This window comes from Lepidochelys kempii, chromosome 3, assembly GCF_965140285.1.
Source record: "Lepidochelys kempii isolate rLepKem1 chromosome 3, rLepKem1.hap1, whole genome shotgun sequence".
NCBI lineage: Eukaryota > Metazoa > Chordata > Testudines > Cheloniidae > Lepidochelys > Lepidochelys kempii.
In genome coordinates this window covers 124,694,642-124,716,677 of record NC_136382.1, presented here as the reverse complement: position 1 = coordinate 124,716,677, position 22,036 = coordinate 124,694,642, and the positions used below count along the sequence as shown (strand labels likewise).

The 22,036-nt window shown below is 42.7% G+C and overlaps 1 protein-coding gene across 14 annotated transcripts in view; it reads right to left on the bottom strand.

Moving 5' to 3' along the window:
- Positions 1-22,036, bottom strand: part of QKI (QKI, KH domain containing RNA binding) — a 331,324-nt gene that overhangs the window by 256,161 nt on the left and 53,127 nt on the right. For all 14 annotated transcript variants that reach the window (XM_073337872.2, XM_073337874.2, XM_073337875.2 and 11 more), the window contains exon 2: positions 3,909-4,051. In XM_073337872.2, the coding sequence (XP_073193973.1) occupies positions 3,909-4,051 (143 nt within the window). The remainder of the gene's footprint in view (positions 1-3,908; positions 4,052-22,036) is intronic.

Below are 22,036 nucleotides of genomic sequence, written 5' to 3'. Positions count from 1 at the left end.
GGAAGGTTAGCATTGCTGAAGTCTCAGTTCTGGTATATAGTTTCCAGGGTTGGTAGCTAGGCAGTAAAAATCTTTTTACCTATAAACCAAAGACATCTGGCTGGAAATCAGATAAAAAACAGAATTTTTGTAGAATTACTTCTCAGTGCTGAATCACACAAAGTGAGTGTGGAGTTCAATGCAGTATAGTCTATATCTGCCAAGTAGAAGGGATAACAGTTTTTTATAAAAATCTGTTAGGACTCCTTAGGAGCAATGAAATACTTAGTGCAGCATATCACAACCCAGGATGCTAGACTCAGATTTCTGATCTAGACTTAAAAAAATTGACTCTGGTTCTCTAACACACTATCTTGATGAATTAATTGGTGGTAGGATTTGAAGCTCTGCTCATGGTAACGGGTCAACTAGGTTGAGAACCGAAATCAGTAAGCTGTAGTATCAATATCACCTGTGCTTCATCTTGTCAGCTATTCTTGACCCCTTGGTAACCAAAAATAAGTGCATACACGAATACTCAATTTTCAGTTGAAGCAGACACTGCTCAAGGAGCCAGGATCTCTGTTGCTTCTGGCACAATATTTGAGAACATATGCTGCAAAGTGATATCACTATTGGAAAAATCTTGTACATCTGAAATTACAGAGACTGTACATTTTTGGCTCAAGTCATTTATTAAGATACTGTCTTTGTCAGGAAAACAAAGAACCATGGTGGTAGTATGATGCAGGAAATGCCATTCCCAAACTCAGACAAGCCCTTTAACAGTGGTCATGAGCAAGCTCCTCCGTATATATTTCCGTAACTTATGAGAGTTGGATGTCTGTCAAAACTGACTCGTGGAAGCTCTAAGTTAAACCATATGAAGTCTGGCCTCTTCTTATCAACAAGCCAATATGCTGTCACCAAGCCACACCTGAAGCATTTATCAAAATTACAGTTGATGGCTGAAGGAAAATTTAAGGCACCCTCCTGCAAGGGGTTTGTGGTGCAGGAGGATGCTCCAGGCTGGGACTGAGGCATTTGGAGGGTGCAAGGGGGATAAGGGCTCTGGCAGGGGGTTGGGGCGTGGGAGGTGGTCGGGGATGCAGGCTCCGGGCAGTAATTACCTCAAGCAGCTCCCAGAAGCAGCAGCAGCATGTGCCCTCTCTGGCTCCTACGTGGAGGCGCAGCCAGGTGGTTTTGCACACTGCACCATCTGCAGGTGCTGCCCCCACAGCTCCCGAAAGCAGCGGCATGTCCTCCATCTGGCTCCTACACTGAAGCGCGGTGCCAGCCAGACAGCTCTGCACGCTGCCTGTCCACAGGCACCGCCCCTGCAGCTCCCACTGGCTGCTGTTCCCAGCCAATGGAAGCTACAGAGCTGGCACTTGGGGCGGGGGCAGTGTGTGGAGCCCCCTGGCTGCTCCTACATGTACGAGCCAGAGAGGGAACATGCCGCTGCTCCTGGGAGCCACGTAGAGCAGGGCAAGCCCCGGACTCTGCTCCCCAGCAGGAGCTCCAGGACCAATTAAAAGGTCTGATGGGCTTGACGCAGTCCTCAGGCTGTAGTTTGCCCGTCCCTGGTCTACAGAGTTCTTGCACCACTATATCAGTTTATAAATAGACATCACAGTGTAACTCCTTAGTGTGGCGACAAATATACTGGTATAAAGTGCGTATATCAATATAGCATATTCTTCTAAAAATTGTGAATAAGCTATACTGATATAAGCATCTTTATACCAGTATATCTGCATCCACATTAGGGAGTTTACTACTTTATGTCCATTTTTGTACCACTATACACTGGTTTACAAACAGTTTAGACCATTTGTAAGAAGTCCATTATCTTCTGAAACATGGTCACTAGTGACCACACATCCTGAGACGTTACAAAAGTGGACAGATTCTTAACTCTTTACAGGGGTTTCACACGGTGTCATGTGAAAGGTGTTATTTATGTAAACATAGAAATCCATGAAGCCTAGAGATCTCAGGAAGAACCTTCTGGTTTTGCAAGATTAAGATTTCAGAAAAACTATTCCCTTTTGAATTTCTTGAATCTAGCACTGTGGTAAGCAGTTGCAGACTGTGTCCAGGACAGTCCCTCTGCATTTCACAGCCTGAGTTTATAGACTTCTCACATTTGATATCAAGACCTAGAGACTGAAATTAGGTACACACTGTATGAAAGCCCAACTGAACCAACTTGAGGAGCTGGCTTCTGCCAGCCCTGTACAGGTAAAAGCTCACTTGGATATCTAGAAGTCTTAAGTGTTCTGAAATAATTACCAGGTATTTGGAAAAGGTCCTTTGAGATACAGAAGAGTCAGAAAGGAGTCATGTGAAATCTGAACATATTACATATATTTGTTCAGCTTTCTTGGGTCCAATAGGGCATAAGGTATTTGTATTATGGTAGCTCAACAAAGGTGGAAAGCTGCAATGTGTTAGGCAGCGTATAAACAGAAAATGAAACAGACCCCACCCTGAAAATCTTACAATCTAATTACACAAGACAGACAGTATTAAAGGGCAGGGAATATAAAACACACAGTGAGCAACTATGGTCTGCATATATCATACCAATTACGTCATTTTTGTTGGTCTGCTTTTGGTTTTGTTTTGGTTTTTTTTTTTTAGCATATCTCCGTCTTCTTTGACATGAGGAAACAGCTAAAATAAAGTCATCCCTTCATTACTCAAGTATCTGTATTATGCTTATTGGAAGGAAGGATATGATTTTGTACTTTTCCTGAGTCTAATCAGATGGTTCCCTGAAAAGGGGACAAGGTGGAATTAAATTAGGGTATCCCTTGCTAAACGATTTCTAGGATCTATTTGAGCCAACAAATTATATGGCATGCAGCCACATAAAAAGAAAGGTTTCAGAGTAGCAGCCGTGTTAGTCTGTATTCGCAAAATGAAAAGGAGTACTTTGAGCTTATGCTCAAATAAATTGGTTAGTCTCTAAGGTGCCACAAGTACTCCTTTTCTTTTTATAAAAAGAAAGGCTATCAGCATAATAGGATTGGAAACGTGGTCATCCATAAAGTCGATGTGAGAGAAGAGGCACTGACTGGACTGCAAAATAGTGCAGAGCTAATGACTGACTACGGATTTAGTTTTAAAAAAATCAAAAACAAATTACTAAATTACAACAAGAAAGGTCAAATGAGAATTTGGAATACAACACTGAAGGTTTCAAATCCAATCTAAAGAATCTGAAGATGGGAACACAGCTTCTTAGCCCTGGTCTATACTACAAACATATGTCCGTATAACCATGTCACTCAGGATTTTTCACAGCCCTGCACTACAGTTTTACTGACCTAACCCTTGGTGTAGACAGTGCCATGTCATCAAGAGGGCTTCTACCATCAGCATAGCTGTCTCCTGTTAGAGTGTAGGTACTCCTCCTCTGACGGGAGAAGCTCCCCTGTCGGCATAGGTAGCATCTTCACTAAACACTACAGCAGCATCACTGCAGCTCTGCAAACGTAGACAAGCCCTTAGATAGCTTATATAGCAAATGTTTACTTCTGAGGAGAAGGATTCACATGGTACCAAGAACCATTTCTTTCGTGCAGATTTTTACCTCCTGCCAAGAGCACATGCATTCTAAGCGGCATACTATGCTGCTAGTACCCAAAGAGTAAAATCTGTGACCCTTCAGATCTTGGATATATTAAAATTATAACCTGCACTTAATTTTGATATTTAAAACCTTTACGTTCCCCCACTCCCACACTTAACTAATGCACCCAACCATAAAAGGTGTGGATAAACTTTCCTTTCAGAAAGCAATACTTATGGGTTCAAAAGATGCTTTTACTGTGATCCAAAGGGGTCATCACATGCAATATACATTTAGAGAGGACCACAAGGACTAGAACAGTTTATGAATTAAAAAAATATATACTTACATCTGGATATTCTTTTACAGGCACATATAGTTTCTCTTGTAACTGTACAATAGGTCCCACAGCATCTGGTAATTCTGCACTTCTCTTCTCCGTACTACCATTTAATGTGTCGTTATACATGTCTTTCCGTACTCTGCTAATTTCTGTGGGGAGGGGAAAAACGTATATTATGTATTAAACATGATAATTCTTGTATGACAGCGATTTTATCTTAAAGATTACAACTTTTCTGCATTAACACATCTCCTGACTTCCTGAAAGTCATTGGGAAGTGTATACACAAACATGTAGCTTTTTTTGTTTTTAAATTATTTACTGAGGTCCATGCTGATACTTAGGGGGAAGTGTTTTTTCATGTTTGTCAGTCTGCTACCTAGCCAACCTATTTAGGAAATGAACTGCTCAAGTACAAAAGTGTCATGTGAAATTCCTAGAAGTCCAGGAAAAAATGTGAACACGAAATGTTAGAACTTTGAAAAAAAAAGCAGTTAATCTATCTTCCATTTGAATATTAGGTGTAAAGGTGCCAGAAAGATGAGAACAGAATAATTTTACTCATTCACATGATTTAATTATCAAACAATACCACAATGAATTCTGACAGTAATCCATACTTGGTATTTGGTTGATAATTATAGTATTTGGAAACTAAAAATGGTGTAATTATTAAAATCAGGTTATTGTAATTTTAGAATACTTCTCATACTGATTCAAACCAAACCAAAGGATTTTTATTTTTCTAAGTTGTCAGTATTCTATTTGCACACAAAGTTAACCTACAAAAAACTGCTGTTGTAACATTTCTTTTAAGGATAAAAATTAGTACAGCCAACTTCAAACCTAGACTTCGGCAAAACAACATGAATATACGTTGTGAGTGAGTGAAAGAGTCAAAGTCAACGATGAATTATGCAGTGACGGGTATAAAGGAATTAAAATGTCTATATTCCAGATTAGTTTCCTTATTCAGAACATTGAATTTGCATCATAGGATTAATTTTTTTCCTAATTATTTTGAGCTGAGAAGTTTAAAGATCAAACAACATTCTGAAATGGAGATTTTCCTGCAATAAATGAATAGTGTCGGGTAATACTGATCAATAGCTAATATAAAAGCAGTGCATTCAAGACTCAGAGGCAGGATAATCCAATGGACAGGGAATTAGCCTCGAACCTAAAAGTCCTGGGTTCAACTCCCTGCTGCACCACAAATTTCCTGAGCTCCCTTGGTGTGGTCGACTGTTGACCCATGACCCGATCCTGGAGGAAACACAGTTTGGGGTAAAATATAATCTATTTTCTACGCATGCATATAGAAATAATATTGGAAGTTATTGACGCTGTAACAGCAAGTAGAAAAACAAAATATATTACTAAAAATAGGCTTGGCTATAGGTTTTAAGCATGAAGTGTTAAGGGCTTAGAGTGAGGCCCAGAAGAAATTGGCAGTTGACATAAGTTAGCATGTGTATTATGTGCCTGAAATAAAGTTATAAAATTTAGCAATATAGATCTTGTGATAGTTTAGCAATGCATTGTCTGATAAACAGGTAAACCACAAACATATGATAGCATTATAAGGTGTTTTTGCAATAAAGTAATCACATATTGAAACTATTGGGACATCAATTAACGCAAAACAGATGTTAACATTTGAAAGTTTAACTACAGTTAGCCAGAATACCACAGATGGGCAGGGGCTGAAACCTTATAAAATATGTGGACATGTGTGGGTGGAATAGGAAAAGGTGTATAAAATATGTTCTTGGAACAGGAAGGGGGGATGATATGGGACAACGGAGTATGAAGTCCACCACCCCGGGTGCTTTTTTCTTCCATTTTTGTTTCAAAAGAGCTCCATAACGTTTTAAGAATGAACAATGCAGGAAGCCACTTTGCTGTAACTGTACTATTTTTATACTGATGTATATTGATTTTTCTCAGATTTTTAATTATCTGTGTCTGTTAACCAAAGCTCAAAGTTAGTGTGTACGTCAATTTTATCTTAATTTTAAGTAGCCATGTGAAAAAAAAACCTGTTCATAGAATATCAGGGTTGGAAGGGACCTCAGGAGGTCATCTAGTCCAACCCCCTGCTCAAAGCAGGACCAATCCCCAATTAAATCATCCCAGCCAGGGCTTTGTCAAGCCTGACCTTAAAAACTTCTAAGGAAGGAGATTCTACCACCTCCCTAGGTAACGCATTCCAGTGTTTCACCACCCTCCTAGGGAAAAAGTTTTTCCTAATGTCCAACCTAAACCTCCCCCACTGCAACTTGAGACCATGACTCCTTGTCCTGTCCTCTTCTACCACTGAGAATAGTCTAGAACCATCCTCTCTGGAACCACCTCTCAGGTAGTTGAAAGCAGCTATCAAATCCCCCCTCATTCTTCTCTTCTGCAGACTAAATAATCCCAGTTCCCTCAGCCTCTCCTCATAACTCATGTGTTCCAGTCCCCTAATCATTTTTGTTGCCCTCCGCTGGACGTTTTCCAATTTTTCCACATCCTTCTTGTACTGTGGGGCCCAAAACTGGACACAGTACTCCACATGAGGCCTCACCAATGTCGAATAGAGGGGAACGATCACGTCCCTCGAGCTGCTCGCTATGCCCCTACTTATACATCCCAAAATGCCATTGGCCTTCTTGGCAACAAGGGCACACTGCTGACTCATATCCAGCTTCTCGTCCACTGTCACCCCTAGGTCCTTTTCCGCAGAACTGCTGCCTAGCCATTCGGTCCCTAGTCTGTAGCTGTGCATTGGGTTCTTCCGTCCTAAGTGCAGGACCCTGCACTTATCCTTATTGAACCTCATCAGATTTCTTTTGGCCCAATCCTACCATTTGTCTAGGTCCCTCTGTATCCTATCCCTGCCCTCCAGCGTATCTACCTCTCCTCTCAGTTTAGTATCATCCGCAAATTTGCTGAGGGTGCAATCCACACCATCCTCCAGATCATTTATGAAGATATTGAACAAAACCAGCCCCAGGACCGACCCCTGGGGCACTCCACTTGACACCGGCTGCCAACTAGACATGGAGCCATTGATCACTACCCGTTGAGCCTGACAATCTAGCCAACTTTCCACCCACCTTATAGTGCATTCATCCAGCCCATACTTCTTTAACTTGCTGACAAGAATACTGTGGGAGACAGTGTCAAAAGCTTTGCTAAAGTCAAGAAACAATACATCCACTGCTTTCCCTTCATCCACAGAACCAGTAAACTCATCATAGAAGGCGATTAGATTAGTCAGGCATGACCTTCCCTTGGTGAATCCATGCTGACTGTTCCTGATCACTTTCCTCTCCTCTAAGTGCTTCAGGATTGATTCTTTGAGGACCTGCTTCATGATTTTTCCAGGGACTGAGGTGAGGCTGACTGGCCTGTAGTTCCCAGGATCCTCCTCCTTCCCTTTTTTAAAGATGGGCACTACATTAGCCTTTTTCCAGTCATCCGGGACTTCCCCCGTTCGCCACGAGTTTTCAAAGATAATGGCCAATGGCTCTGCAATCACAGCTGCCAATTCCTTTAGCACTCTCGGATGCAACTCGTCCGGCCCCATGGACTTGTGCACGTCCAGCTTTTCTAAATAGTCCCTAACCACCTCTTTCTTCACAGAGGGCTGGCCATCTACTCCCCATGTTGTGATGCCCAGCGCAGCAGTCTGGGAGCTGACCTTGTTCGTGAAGACAGAGGCAAAAAAAGCATTGAGTACATTAGCTTTTTCCACATCCTCTGTCACTAGGTTGCCTCCCTCATTCAGTAAGGGGCCCACACTTTCCTTGGCTTTCTTCTTGTTGCCAACATACCTGAAGAAACCCTTCTTGTTACTCTTGATATCTCTTGCTAGCTGCAACTCCAGGTGTGATCTGGCCCTCCTGATTTCATTCCTACATGCCCGAGCAGTATTTTTATACTCTTCCCTGGTCATATGTCCAACCTTCCACTTCTTGTAAGCTTCTTTTTTATGTTTAAGATCCGCTAGGATTTCACCATTAAGCCAAGCTGGTCGCCTGCCATATTTACTATTCTTTCGACTCATCAGGATGGTTTATCCCTGTAACCTCAACAGGGATTTCTTGAAATACAGCCAGCTCTCCTGGACTCCTTTCCTCTTCATGTTAGTCCCCCAGGGGATCCTACCCATCTGTTCCCTGAGGGAGTCGAAGTCTGCTTTCCTGAAGTCCAGGGTCCGTATCCTGCTGCTTACCTTTCTTCCCTGTGTCAGGATCCTGAACTCAACCAACTCATGGTCACTGCCTCCCAGATTCCCATCCACTTTTGCTTCCCCCACTAATTCTTCCCGGTTTGTGAGCAGCAGGTCAAGAAAAGCTCCCCCCCAGTTGGCTCCTCTAGCACTTGCACCAGGAAATTGTCCCCTACGCTTTCCAAAAACTTCCTGGATTGTCTATGCACCGCTGTATTGCTCTCCCAGCAGATATCAGGAAAATTAAAGTCACCCATGAGAACCAGGGCGTGCGATCTAGTAGCTTCTGCGAGTTGCTGGAAGAAAGCCTCATCCACCTCAACCCCCTGGTCCGGTGGTCTATAGCAGACTCCCACCAGTACATCACTCTTGTTGCTCACACTTCTAAACTTAATCCAGAGACACTCAGGTTTTTCTGCAGTTTCGTACCGGAGCTCTGAGCAGTCATACTGCTCCCTTACATACAGTGCTACTCCCCCACCTTTTCTGCCCTGCCTGTCCTTCCTAAACAGTTTATAACCATCCATGACAGTACTCCAGTCATGTGAGTTATCCCACCAAGTCTCTGTTATTCCAATCATGTCATAATTCCTTGACATCACCAGGACTTCCAGTTCTCCCTGCTTGTTTCCAAGGCTTTGTGCATTTGTATATAAGCACTTGAGATAAACTGCTGATCGCCCCTCATTCTCAGTATGAGGCAGGAGCCCTCCCCTCACAGACGTTCCTGCCTGTGCTTCCTCCTGGGATCCCGTTTTCCCACTTACCTCAGGGCTTTGGTCTCCTTCCCCCGGTGAACCTAGTTTAAAGCCCTCCTCACTAGATTAGCCAGCCTGCTTGCAAAGATGCTCTTCCCTCTCTTCGTAAGATGGAGCCTGTCTCTGCCCAGCACTCCTCCTTCATGGAACACCATCCCATGGTCAAAGAATCCAAAGCCTTCTCTCCGACACCACCTGCGTAGCCATTCGTTGACTTCCACGATTAGACGGTCCCTACCCAGGCCTTTTCCTTCCACGGGGAGGATGGACGAGACCACCACTTGCACCTCATACTCCTTTATTCTTCTTCCCAGAGCCACGTAGTCCGCAGTGATCCGCTCAAGGTCATTCTTGGCAGTCTCATTGGTGCCCACGTGGAGAAGCAGGAAGGGGTAGCGATCCGAGGGCTTGATGAGTCTCGGCAGTCTCTCCGTCACATTGCGAATCTTAGCCCCTGGCAAGCAGCAGACTTCTCCGTTTTCCCGGTCAGGGCGGCAGACAGATGACTCAGTCCCCCGGAGGAGAGAGTCCCCGACCACCACCACCCGCCTCCTTCTCTTGGGAGTGGTGGTCGTGGAACCCCCAATCTCAGGACAGTGCATCTCATGCCTTCCAACCAGCAGAGTCTCCTTCTGCTTTCTCCCCCCAGACATATCATCTGGTCCGCTCTCCGCAATGGTACCTGTGGAGAGAACATGAAAGCGGTTAGTTACCTGTGTCTGCGTTGCTGGAACCCGGACATTCCCCCTTCTTCTGGAGGTCACATGTTGCCCAGCCTCTTCACTGGCCTCTTGGTTCCGCTGTGCAACCTGCTCTAAATCTTTAGAGCTTTGTGCCCATAGAAGCATATCCTGACTTTTGTCCAGAAAATCCTCAGTTTCTCGTATGCAACGCAGGGTCGTTATATGTTGCTCTAGACCTTCAATCTTCTCTTCCAATATGGAGACCAGCTTGCACTTTGTACAGACAGAAACTGAAGCTGTCTATACAAAGCATTAAATGCAAAAAGTAAACAAACTGAAAAATTATTTTTGTTGACTACTCTCAGGTATAGTAATGTAACTTTCCTAAGTACAAAGTCTTCAGAAACAAGAGATTTTTCAAATTGGCATCCCTTGAAAAAGGATCAGCTTTTTTTAATTAATCTTGTCAAACCTTTAACTTGTCACATTTCTGAGTTATCTACTAAAATAATAAAACAGTAAATATTTAATTAGGAAGGATCTTTGATACTACTTTAATATCAGTAACCAAAGAAAAATCACTCCTTTATGCCATCCAGGCATAATGCAGGAGAGAAGTGTCCTTGAAACAAAATCCTTTACATGTGTACACAACAATATAACAGTTCAAAAAAAAAAAAAAAAACACCACACACCAATATGCACTAAACTGGTTTTCTGCAAGAGCCAGAAACTGACATGGTGATTAAGTTCTGAAGACTCAGTATTCTAGTCTACATTCCTACTGACAACTAGAGCTGTGAAGACAGTTGGTTTCTTCCCTCCCCTGCACAAAATAAAAGGTCCAGTAGTTGCGCTTTTTTTTTTTTTTTTAAGTGGGGGAATGAAGATTCTCCATCCTCCACCCCAACAGGTACATGACTCTGAAGTGTTACTATGGCCATATTTAAAAGGAACATTACATAAATTATAATAAGCATTCTAAAAAGTTAGATACAGTGTAGTGACAATATTAAAGGATTAATATTGAAAACAGGAGACTGGATGCAACTGAACGTATTAGATTGACTTGGTTTGCTGCTGACCACTACTGCGAACAGGTGAACAGTTTATGACTCAACATGCCTAAAGTTGAAAGAAGTGACATGAACAACTGAACTGACTACAGTAATAGAAACTGAATTCCTGTAATGTAAAGCCTAGACACTGTAAAGAGCTGTTCAGTGGCAAAACAGACTATACGTGGGGTCATCTCAGAGTGCAACTAATCTTCAAGTTCAAATGTCCTACTGAACGAATCCATATATCCACTGAACTTCAAGAGCAGAACATTGACGAGTTTTGGTGATTCTGCAATTCCACCAACACCAAAACTTCCCTCCATGATCATTTAAAATCCTGTTCCAAGCCTTCCAGGAGTTCATCGTAAACTTCATTCACGAGTAGTCTTTTCATCTTTGAAACCCAAAAAAATGGCACCCATCTATCAGTGATCATGTCGAAAACAACTGAAAAGCAAATTCATGAACTTGGTAAGAAAGCTGTAAACATCACTATCACTACCAATACAGCACAAATGAATAATTTAAATAAATGACTGATGAACGTAGTCTTTTATATTCTGAGAGAGAGAGAGAGAGAGAAACTCAGAGATCCACTGCTAAATGCTGCAACTAAAGAAAAAAGAATATTTAGAAGCAAGAACTACAAGATCAGACATCAGTGCAAGGTGGCTGGTCAAACATGAGGAAAGACCAGCAAGTGGTGGACTTGGTCAAAACATAGCAAACATGCATGAAGAGACTATTCAGAAAGGCAATAAATTTACCAAGGAAGGCGGTGGTTTCAGAGAAACTTGACAGATTAGAGACTGATGATACTGTTACAGTGGAAATCTGGCTGATATACTTAAATGAACCAAACAAGGAGATAATGCAGTCTCACCTCTCTAGACTTTTTTGTCCAGGGTTTTAAGTCCCTGAAGATCTGGCAATCCTTGTCTCCAATGTGACCCTCAAACAGGCACTTTAGGCATCTGGAATTAGGCTAACTCACCAGCACAGATTTTTTGCACCAGGCACAGAGTTTAAAGCCCAGAAACTGAGGAACACCCTGATAACAGGTGATGATACCCAAATTTGCTATAGAAGATTAAGAAAATCTATACTTACACTAACAAGTACTACTAATTAACTGTTTACAGAAAAGAGAGAAACTCCCTGCAGTGGGAGAAAACTTGCAATAGCAAGCCAACACACTCCAACTACCTATCACAGGTTGTAAGAAGGAACTGAGGGGAGGTCAGGGGTTTACTTGCCCCTCATACTATCAGGCAGCAGCACAAAAGTGCTGGGGTGCATGCATTACCCTGACAGGTGCTGCTGGGGAAAAACATCTGGCTCTCCTGCTCCGGGCATGCACATTCCAGAAGAGAAATGGACGTGTGCAATTGCTCAAAGAACACCGTATTGCATCTCTGTTGCCACTCCACAAGTTTATCCAACTAGCAAGAGGGGTAGCAGAAAGGAACGAATCTCAAAACATCAGTGGTAGCAAGCTATGAACACATGTAATTTGGCAGAAACAAACAAACATATTAGCCTAAATCACAACATCCATGGAAGACACTAAGAGCCTAATACTTCTCTGCTACAGAAACTCCAATATTTCAGAAATAGGAGAAATATTATTTGAAGAGATTACAAAAACAGATTATGTTACAATTAAATTTAAATCAAGGTCAAAGTCACTTCAAAAAAATAAATCATTGATTTAAGTCAATTTTTACAAAAACAATAACCTAATTTGAAATTGTGCTGTTTTGGATTACAGTTTAAAATGAACTACGTTATAAATGCTGTTGGACAGTGACTTCTTTAACTGTCACTACTGGTAGGGTATCTACATATTTTACAAAACTACTGTACTTTTGCCTAAATACTGAAGTTATTAAAACTATTTCATTTATAACTAATAATAAATCAAGTGGCATCAAACCTTGATCAACACAAGCCAAGTCTACTACAAGGTTAACTGAAAAGTTGTTTAGAGTTCGGAACTAAATTGAAAGTTGTGAAAAAAATTTAATTCACATTTACACAATCCCGGTTACTGAAATAGCCACATTAAATTAAAAATGAAACATTTAAGAGAACTAAAATCCATGATCAAGAATAGCTAGACAGTAACAACTTATTTCTATTATTCAGACTTAAGGTGCTTTCAAAGCTTTCAAAATTAAAATTATTGAAAAGGAAATTGAAACCTTATCTGTTTTATGCAGTTTGCATCATGTAGTACAACAGCCACATGATGAAAATAGTCATTACAACTTCAACAGAAGACATAACAGTTAAAATCTGAGACACTACTTTTATGATCATATCTGTTCTCTTAGGTTTGAGATTCTCCCCCCCACTGAAGAGCTGTTGCATTTCTCTGTACTGAAGAACATAGCTTTCTGAAATGAAAAAGTTGATTTACAGTGGAGTTACTCTTGGCAGAAAACTACTTCTAGCCTAAGCCTATTCTGCATATTCATAAGGAAATTTTGAATCCTAAGTTTAAAAGTAAAAAATGGGCACACACAAGGTTCAATTATATATAATTGAAAACAACAGTATTAAAACTAGGCCACAACACTTGTGGAACACATTCTGTCATCACATAATTGTGGCTCAATAAAAAGATTTTTCAAGCTTCTTTCACACCTCAACAGCTTCAGCAATTGAACATGAAATCCTATGCACAGAAATAGCATTGCTCCTGGTTTCAATAACTGGAGCAATTCTTCAGCACACCTCTCTAAACAAATGTATCTTAACTTTTGGCAGTCAGTATCCTGTCTATAGTCTTCACAGATTTTCCATTAAATTTGGGCCACTTTGAAAGTTAAATTCCTAGGTGGGGTCTGCAAAAGTATTAAGGCCTAACAAATACATGGCCCTCTTTTTTTTTTTTGCGCTTGTGTCTAGCAGCCACAAAGTGATTATTGCAAAAGAATTTAATCACACATAGATAAAATGAGCTCTGATATTCTCTCCTTCAAAATCTTCTGACAGTAAGTTTAGGGTGTTGGAAAAACAACTATATGAAACTATACTAATACACATGGGCATAAGTTTGGGGAGGTGCGGGGGGGAAGAGCAGAAGTGGAAGCACTGCCCCCCCAGAGGTGAGATGTGGAAGAACACATGGTCACATGCCATATTCTCCTCCCCGACACACCCCAATTTCTGCAAGCGCCCAGCAGGGCTTGTTCTGCTCAGCCTGCTGGGGAGGGCGCAGTTTAGGAAGTCTCTGTCCTTCCCACACTGCCTCCCACCCCCGCTTCCCCCAAAGCAACCCAAACAGACCAAGTCCTCCAGGTGGGCAGGGAGCAGGATGGAGCAGCTGTTCCTGGTCACCTCCTCTCCAGCTGGATGCCACCTCCTGGGTCATAGTGCCTGTGTTTCTTGTACAACAGTGAGTCCCCATGGGGGACGAGAAGGGGATGGGGGAGTGAGGCAAGGGGGATGGGATGGGAAAGAGAAGCAGATACGGGAATGGGGTGGGGGAGAGTAGGAGCCCATGGTTGTGTTGTAAGGTATTTACATGCCAGGTATGTTAAACATCCATAGGCCTTCATGCTTCGGCCATCATTCCAGAGGACATACTTCCACGCCGATGACACTCATTAAAAAAATAATGCATTGAAAATTTTTTGACTGAACTCCTTAGGGGAAAACTGTATGGTCTCCTGCTCTGTTTTATCCACATTCTGCCATATATTTCATGTTATAACAGTCTCAGATGATGACCCAGCATATGAGCATATGTTGTGTTGTGTGCAGATTTGACAAAATGCAAAGAAGGTACCAAAGTGAGATTTCTAAAAATAGCTACATCACTCAACCCAAAGTTTTAAGAATCTGAAGTGCTTTCCAAAATCTGAGGGGGACGAGGTGTAGAGCATGCTCTCAGAAGTCTTAAAAGAGCAACACTCTGATGCGGAAACTATAGAACCCAAACCACCAAAAAAGAAAATCAACCTTCTTCTGGTGGCATCTGACTCAGATGATGAAAATGATCATGCATCGGTCCACACTGCTTTGGATCATTGACTGAGCAGAATCAGTCATCTGCATGGATGCATGTCCTCTGGAATGCTGGTTGAAGCATGAATCTTCAATGCATCTAACACCAATATCTTGCGACAGCAGCTACAACAGTGCCATGCGAACACCTGTTCTCACTTTCAGGTGACATTGTAAACAAGCGGGCAGCATTATCTCCTGGAAATGTAAACAAACTTGCTTGTCTGAGCAATTGACTGAACAAGGAGTAGGACTGAGTGGACTTGTAGGCTCTAAAGTTTTACAATGTTTTATTTTTTAATGTAGTTATCTTTCAGAAATAATTCTATATTTGTGAGTTCAACCTTCATGATAAAGAGACTACACTACACTACTTGTATTAGCAGAACTGAAAAATACTATTTTTTTTACAGTGCAAATATTTGTAATCAAAAATATACATATAAGGTAAGCACTGTAACTGAAATCAATATATTTGAAAATGTAGAAAACATCCAAAAATATTTAAATAAATGTTATATTATTAACAGCGGGATTAATTGCGATTAATTATTTTAAATCTCGACAGCCTTAATTGTTTTATATCCCTTATACCTAGCTTTTATTTCTGGTGTAGGTATGCAAATGTTAAGTCTATTCCACTTGTTTAGTTTTTAACCCTTGCCTATTTTTCTTTTCAGATTGAGTTTTAATTTGTTCCCCCCCACCACCTTCTTACACTCTTTCCCCAACTCTCACCTGTGTAAATATTGTTTCATTCTTTACTGTATTCAGTGAGGGTTTTTTCCCCCCTCCTTCACTGGTTTAACCATTGCCTGTTGATTCCAAACACACCCCAAAAAAATCTTTTAATTGGACAGTATAAATTAGATATGTATATATCTTAAGACTGCCCTGTACATTTCTTGCCACTGACTGTAGCCTTCTTTCCTGGGGGGGGGGGGCGGGGGGGGAGATCAGGTTCTACTACAAACTACCCATGGGAGTTTGCTGGTGGGGCTCTTGCTCCAAGTAGCACTTGGTGTGGGTAAAGGGAAGGCTACTACAGGCCTACTGTTCCAGTGTCTAGATTTTGTGGGACCAGTTGTTGGTCTACTCATCACTGTCCCCTTGCTGTTCTCCAGAGACTATTTGTTCTACAAATTTACTCTTCCTATGAAAACAGCTTTTAGAAAAGAAAGCTCCAAAGTTACCTAAACAACTGTATTTGCAAAAAATAAAGGGAGGAGCTACAATACCTTAATAGCCAACCCCCACATACTCTCTAGGCCTTTTAGCCCTTAAGATCCACAAATTCTGTTTTACACAACTTGGTAATTGGTATCAATGTGTTTTATATATAGCTCTCTTTACATGAGAGCTAGTAGTACTCTTGAGCAGAACTCCTGCATTTTAATTGAGCATCTTTGAGAATATGCACAATGAAGCAGTGTAAGTGATCATACACTTTAATTTGTTCCATTAAACTGACAGTCCGGGAACATTTTTTAGGACTAGCAGCCTTATAGCCCTTTACAAGTGTTTAAAAAACCTAATACACAATATCCATTCAAAATGCAAAAGACTAGCATGAAGTTTTTGGGATTTATTTATTTATTTTTATTAAGAGGGAGGGCAGACACTGCCAATACAGGATGGGTTATCACACAAGCTAGGTAACTTTTTTCTAAAACAGCAAATGCAGAAAAAAATCAACCACCTAATATGTACACTGAGAAGATTCACCAGCACCTTCCAGTAGGTACTGTATGTATTGTTTGTTTCTGTTTTCAGAACTATAGACTTACATATGCTATATTCTTGGAGGTAAGTCATATAAAAATTTAACTTTCACTAAAAACATGGTTTATATATGATGCTTTTTCTCACCTTCCACTGCCTCTCTGCAAAACTCATTTCTTCTACTGACTTTGTTCCTTTGCGAGTCCAATTCAAGAATAGTACTTAGGATGATTAAACTGTCAGTCCAATGATTAATGGACAGTTCTTTTAGCGCTTTGTCAGCTCTCAACATCAGAATTCAATCATTTTCTTTGTGAGCAGGGCCTGAAGGCCTGCGTCGAACTGACTTTAAAACTCAGACCAAACACACCCACAGGCTGTTCACTTCCTAAAAGCCTTCAATCGACATTTTTAAGTGCACTCTATTTTATTGGCAGAAAACAATAATTCATACAGTTCTTAATCTAGCATTTTTATTAACCTGAAAACTAGTTTAGTTGGTGAAGTGATAACCTTTTCCCACTGATTAAAAGTCGATCCTTCGCTGGTCTTTCTAGAAAGTTTTCCACCACTAACACCCATGCATCAAATCCATCGGCAATAGCAATAGTTGAAATGATAGTGCAGGCAAAGAATGGGAGACACTGGCATTTTACTACTATTGTGCAGACCTGTTCTAAGCAGGTTTTGGCAATAGAGTGGATAAAATGTTGGTAACCACCTAATTGGTCTACTGTCACACTCCTACTGCTGACACCAGCAGTGGAGCTGCACCAGCATTAGTAACAGTAGGAATTTTTTCCCAAAAATGCTAACATACATACAGCTAAAAGTAACGGTGTCAGACAAGAAGCTGTGGTTACTTACTGCAACTGAGATTCTTCGAGCTGTATGGTCCCTATCTGTATTCCATACATGGGTACACATGCGTGCCATGCACCCAAATCTGGAAGTTTTTCCAAGCAGTGTCCAGTGGCCTGCATATGTGCAGTAGGCTCTCCTCATGCTCCCAACAGAAGGTATAAGAGGCAATGGAGGTCAACGCCTCTCCAGTTCCTCCTCTTACCACAATCCAATGTATGGGGAGAGGGGGTAGAAGAGAGGGTAGTGGATAGGGATTCACACATCTCAAAGGACTTCCAGTTACAGTAAGTAACCTCCGCTTCAAGTGATGGTCCCTATATGTATTCCACCCGAGGGTGATTGGCAAGCAATGTTCAGACTGGAGGCAGGCAAGAGGATGCTGGTAACAAATATGCTTGCAATATTGCCAATCCCACGGTTGCATCCGCAGCTGAGATATGAACAAGGGCACAGTGTGTCCTGAACATGTAAATTCAACTCCAGGTGGCCACTCTGCAGATGCCTTGCAGCAGAATGTTTGACAGGGATGTCAGGGAGGCAGTTTGTGCTCTGTGAACAGACACCCAGGCGGAGGAATGTTTGCTAACTTGCAGCATTTAAAAATGAATCCTGAGACCCACATAGAAATCCTCTGGGAGAAAATGGCTTGCCCATGTAACCTCTCTTAGGGCAATAAAGAGTGATTTCCCACTATGTTTGGTTCTTTGTACGGAGAGCGCCAGGACAACCCAGATATGGAAGGAGTTAAGTCTCTTGTCTTCAGCTGAAGCACTGAGTTTCGGGAAGAGTATGGGTAAATATAATTTGACTGACGCAGAACTCCAACAATCTTAGGGCGAAACTTGGGATGTAGTCTAACAAAAAAATTTCGGGGTAAATTTCGGGGGGGGGGGGGGGCGGCGGAAGGGGGGGGGGTGTGAAAAACTGTGTAAGGAGGATTCCCCATGGCAGCCCTAAGCTCACTAACCCTCGTAGCTGAGGTGATAGCTACTAAGAACGCCATCTTCATGAACAGGTGGGTCATGGTACAAGTTGCCATGGGTTCGAAAAGCAGACTAATGAGCTTGGACAGGACAAGGTTAAGGTCCCATTGAGGGGTAGGTTTAAGAACTGGTGGAAAGGTCCTGATCAGGCCTTTCACAAATTGTGTAGTAGCCAGATGAGTAATGACAGGGCGTCCTTCTACCGGATGTTGGAAGGCACTAATTATGCTTTCTTTAGGGATAAGACAGATTCAGTTGTTCTAGACTTATATCTGGAGAATGTTGATGCAGTTGCGCCCAGTTATGCCAAAAAAAAAAAAAATCTCGAACTGGCTTGTTAGCAGGTTTAAGTACACTTTTCTACTCCAATTAAGGCTCATCTGAACAGGGGCCAAATATGAATGTTCTATTTCTGATGCCCACCCAAAGTCCAGGCTGTGAGGTGGAGTGAACCCGCACTAGGGTGCTTGGTCTTCCCCCCATCGTGGGTCAGGAGATCTGAGAACAGGCAAATCCTGAGTGGTGGATGGGCAGACACTTAGAATTTCTGTGAATCAGAATGGTCTGAGCCAGTGAGGAGCCAATGGAATGATGTTGGCTCTGTCATGACATATCTTCCCTATAAGCTATGGAAGTAAGGGAATGGGAGGAAAGGCATATCTGAGACCGTTCATCCAAGACATTAGGAGAGCATCACCTTGGGAATCGCAACCCATGACTCCTCTGGAGCAACACAGGGGGAGCGTTCGTTTGGGATGCAAAGAGGTCCCATAGTGGAGTACCCACTGTCTAAATATCTCACTTGGGACTGTCATGAATTTTTGACTTATGGTCTATTGAGAAGCTTCTGTTAAATTTGTCAGTCAAGGAGTTGTGAATACTGGGAAGGTACACAGCTTGTATGGTGCATCAGAAACCACACCACAAAAGTCTGCTGGCTTCCTGACAGAGGGAACAAAATGTCATGCCTCCCATACAGATCACAGCGGTGATATTACCTTTAAGTGAGTATGGAGCTGAAGTGGAAGTGGAAGGAAGGCCTTGTACACAAAGAGGAGCACCCTCTGTTCCAGTTCTCATGGGGTTCAGGTACCCTGAACAGTGTGACTGTCCAGGTGAGCACTCTACCCCAGAAGGTAGGTGTCCATCACAATGGCAGTCCTGGGGGTGAGAGGGCTGAAAGCAACTCCCACCATGACCTTTTCCCCATTCGACCACCAAGTTAGAGAGGTGACAATTGTGGCGGGAGTGACCACCCTGGAGTTGATGATGGTTTTGCTTAATAGGTTGAGTGGAGCCAAGCCTGCAGGCACCGTAAGTGGAGTCTGGTGAAAGGAGCCACATAGATGCATACAGCAACCATGTGGCCAAACAGTGAGAGGCACTTGTGCACTGTGGTTCATGATCTGCAAGTTGTGTGTGAAATCAGGATCATCATCAGTACATGAAACCTTTCTGAGGGAAGGAATGCTCTTGCGGAAATAGAGTCCAACCTTGCCCCCACAAAGTTTAACAACCTTTTTGGTAACAAAATGAACTTCTAAATGCCTAGGGCTGTTAAAAGTTGTATGAGAACCCATTGCTGACCTCATCTCCTTACAAGATCGACCTACCAGGAGCCAATTTTCCAGGTATGGGAATACCATATAGCCCTGGTGTCTCATCTGGGCTGCTACCACAGAGAAAACCTTTGTAAATACTCTAGGTGCGGTAGCCAGCCCAAAGGAGAGGACTCAAAACTGAAAGTGCTCCTGACCTACCATAAAACACAGGAACTTTCTGTCTGATGGGTCAGTGTTCACACTGAAATGTGTGCCCTTCGTGTCAAGATCCACAAACCACATCCCTTCCTGAAGGGAGGGGATTATAGTTTACAATTTCAGTTTTTGAATAAAGAGGTTGAGTTACTGAAGGTTTGGGATAGGTCTCCACCCTCCATCTTTTTGGAGAATTATGAAATATGGGGAGTGAAATCCTCTCCCATGTTAATGAGGTGGAACACATACTATTGCCCCTTAATGGAAGATGGATTCCACTTCCCATTGAAGAATTACCTTGTGAAAGTGGTCCCTGATGGGGGTTTGTTAGTTTGTTTTTTTTCTCCTTCCCATCTATGAGTATCCCTGGTGAATAACCACCAGAACCCAACTGTCCGCAGTGATCTTGTTCCAACTGTGAGTGAAGAGCGCAAGTTAGCCCCCAAAGGTAATTGGGGACGAGAGGGTTGCATCAGTAATGGTACACAGGTCTCAATCAATATGTCTAAAGTGACTTTTGGCTGGTGGTTGACAGTGAACAGAGGCTGTGGCAGTAGCGGGGACTGAGAAATGAGGCCTCTGACTCTTCTGATATTTGCACAGTGGTTCAGCTGTGTGCTGGTAATAAGGTACATGAGGAGAAGGCGGCCTCGGTCTATAGGGTTGCCTCTGGTGTTTCCTCCTGGGGCGGGAGCAAGTAAAAAATTCCAAGGGAACATGGAGTCTATCCCAATCTTTTAGTGAGACCAGGGATCCATCCGTTTTCTCATTGAAAAGATTCAACTCATCAAAACTGAGATCCTGGATGGTGATTTGAAACAAAATACCATCTCTTGGCCCTTATCAGCGCTGGGGCACAGGATGCTGGAGTGTGTCATACCACTCTTTCTGGTTCTAATATGGCCTCATTGATGGGTAAAGCCAGCTTACTTGGTCCTTCCAGCTGCAAGATGTCCAGGAGCCAGTGCTGAAGATCTGTAGGTCACTGGCTAGTCTTTGTAATAGCTCCAGGTACTGGCAAAAACTGTTGGTACCTGCAGATTCAGTTCTGCCTCTTCCTCCTTGTACACCAACAGAACTGGTTGATGAGAAGATGATCAGCAGCACGACTCCTGAGAGGCACCTAGATGCCTGCCCTAAGGCCCCATATAAGGCCAGAAAGAGGGACTGATTGGTTGCGGGGGACCCAAACGAAATCAGTACCAGCAGCCCCTGGAGCGCGGGGGTGGCCACGCCTTACCCAACTGAATGGCAAGCATAACCCTCGACTCTCTAAGCGCAGGTACTGGTACAGCCATCTCCTCTGATTCATCCAAGTTCAAGAACTGCTCTATCAGTAGTGGCACTGCAGTTTGTACCAGGACACTCCTGACAGATGGTTGGAGGTGAAACGGCTCCTGGGACAGTGATATAGACTCCTCCATCAGAGTAAGAACATCCCTTACGAGGACCAGGCCAGAAACAAATGGAGACTATGGATAAGGGAGGAATATATTCTCTGGTGTTACATAAGGCTCAGTGCACCCTGGTGTCCAAGGGGTTCCGACAGTTAAGTCGGAGGGAACTGGTGCATCAGAACAAACTGGACAATCTTTAGATGGAGGAGGTGGTACGAGAATGCATCCACACCACCACACACAGATGGAACCAGAGAGCATCTATCCTTGTGCTTCTGAACCAAGGTGACTAACGGAACCAGCAGATCTTTCTTTTTTTAATATCTTGCCCTCTGATCTGGGGGGTCTTCATCAGAGCTGGTTCCTTAGGTTCCACTTGCAATGTCTCACCCAATCTGGACCATCTCAGGGAGGAAATGCAGTTCTTATTGACAGTCCTCAATGGGGATCTCTCCTTGCTCTCATGAGTTTGCCCTCTACTTTCATGGAGAGCCCTGGAAGACGAGTCCTTAGTCTTAGATATTGATGGCTCTGCTTCAAGGCACATGCTTAGAGAGGCTCTACTCGACAGCTGAGTCCAATGCATAGGGCAGGAGGGAGGGTTCCCTGGCATGAATCTGAGCGCTTCTCCGTCAGGTGCTTCCACAGACAAAGCTCCTGGGCTTCTCATCAGTGA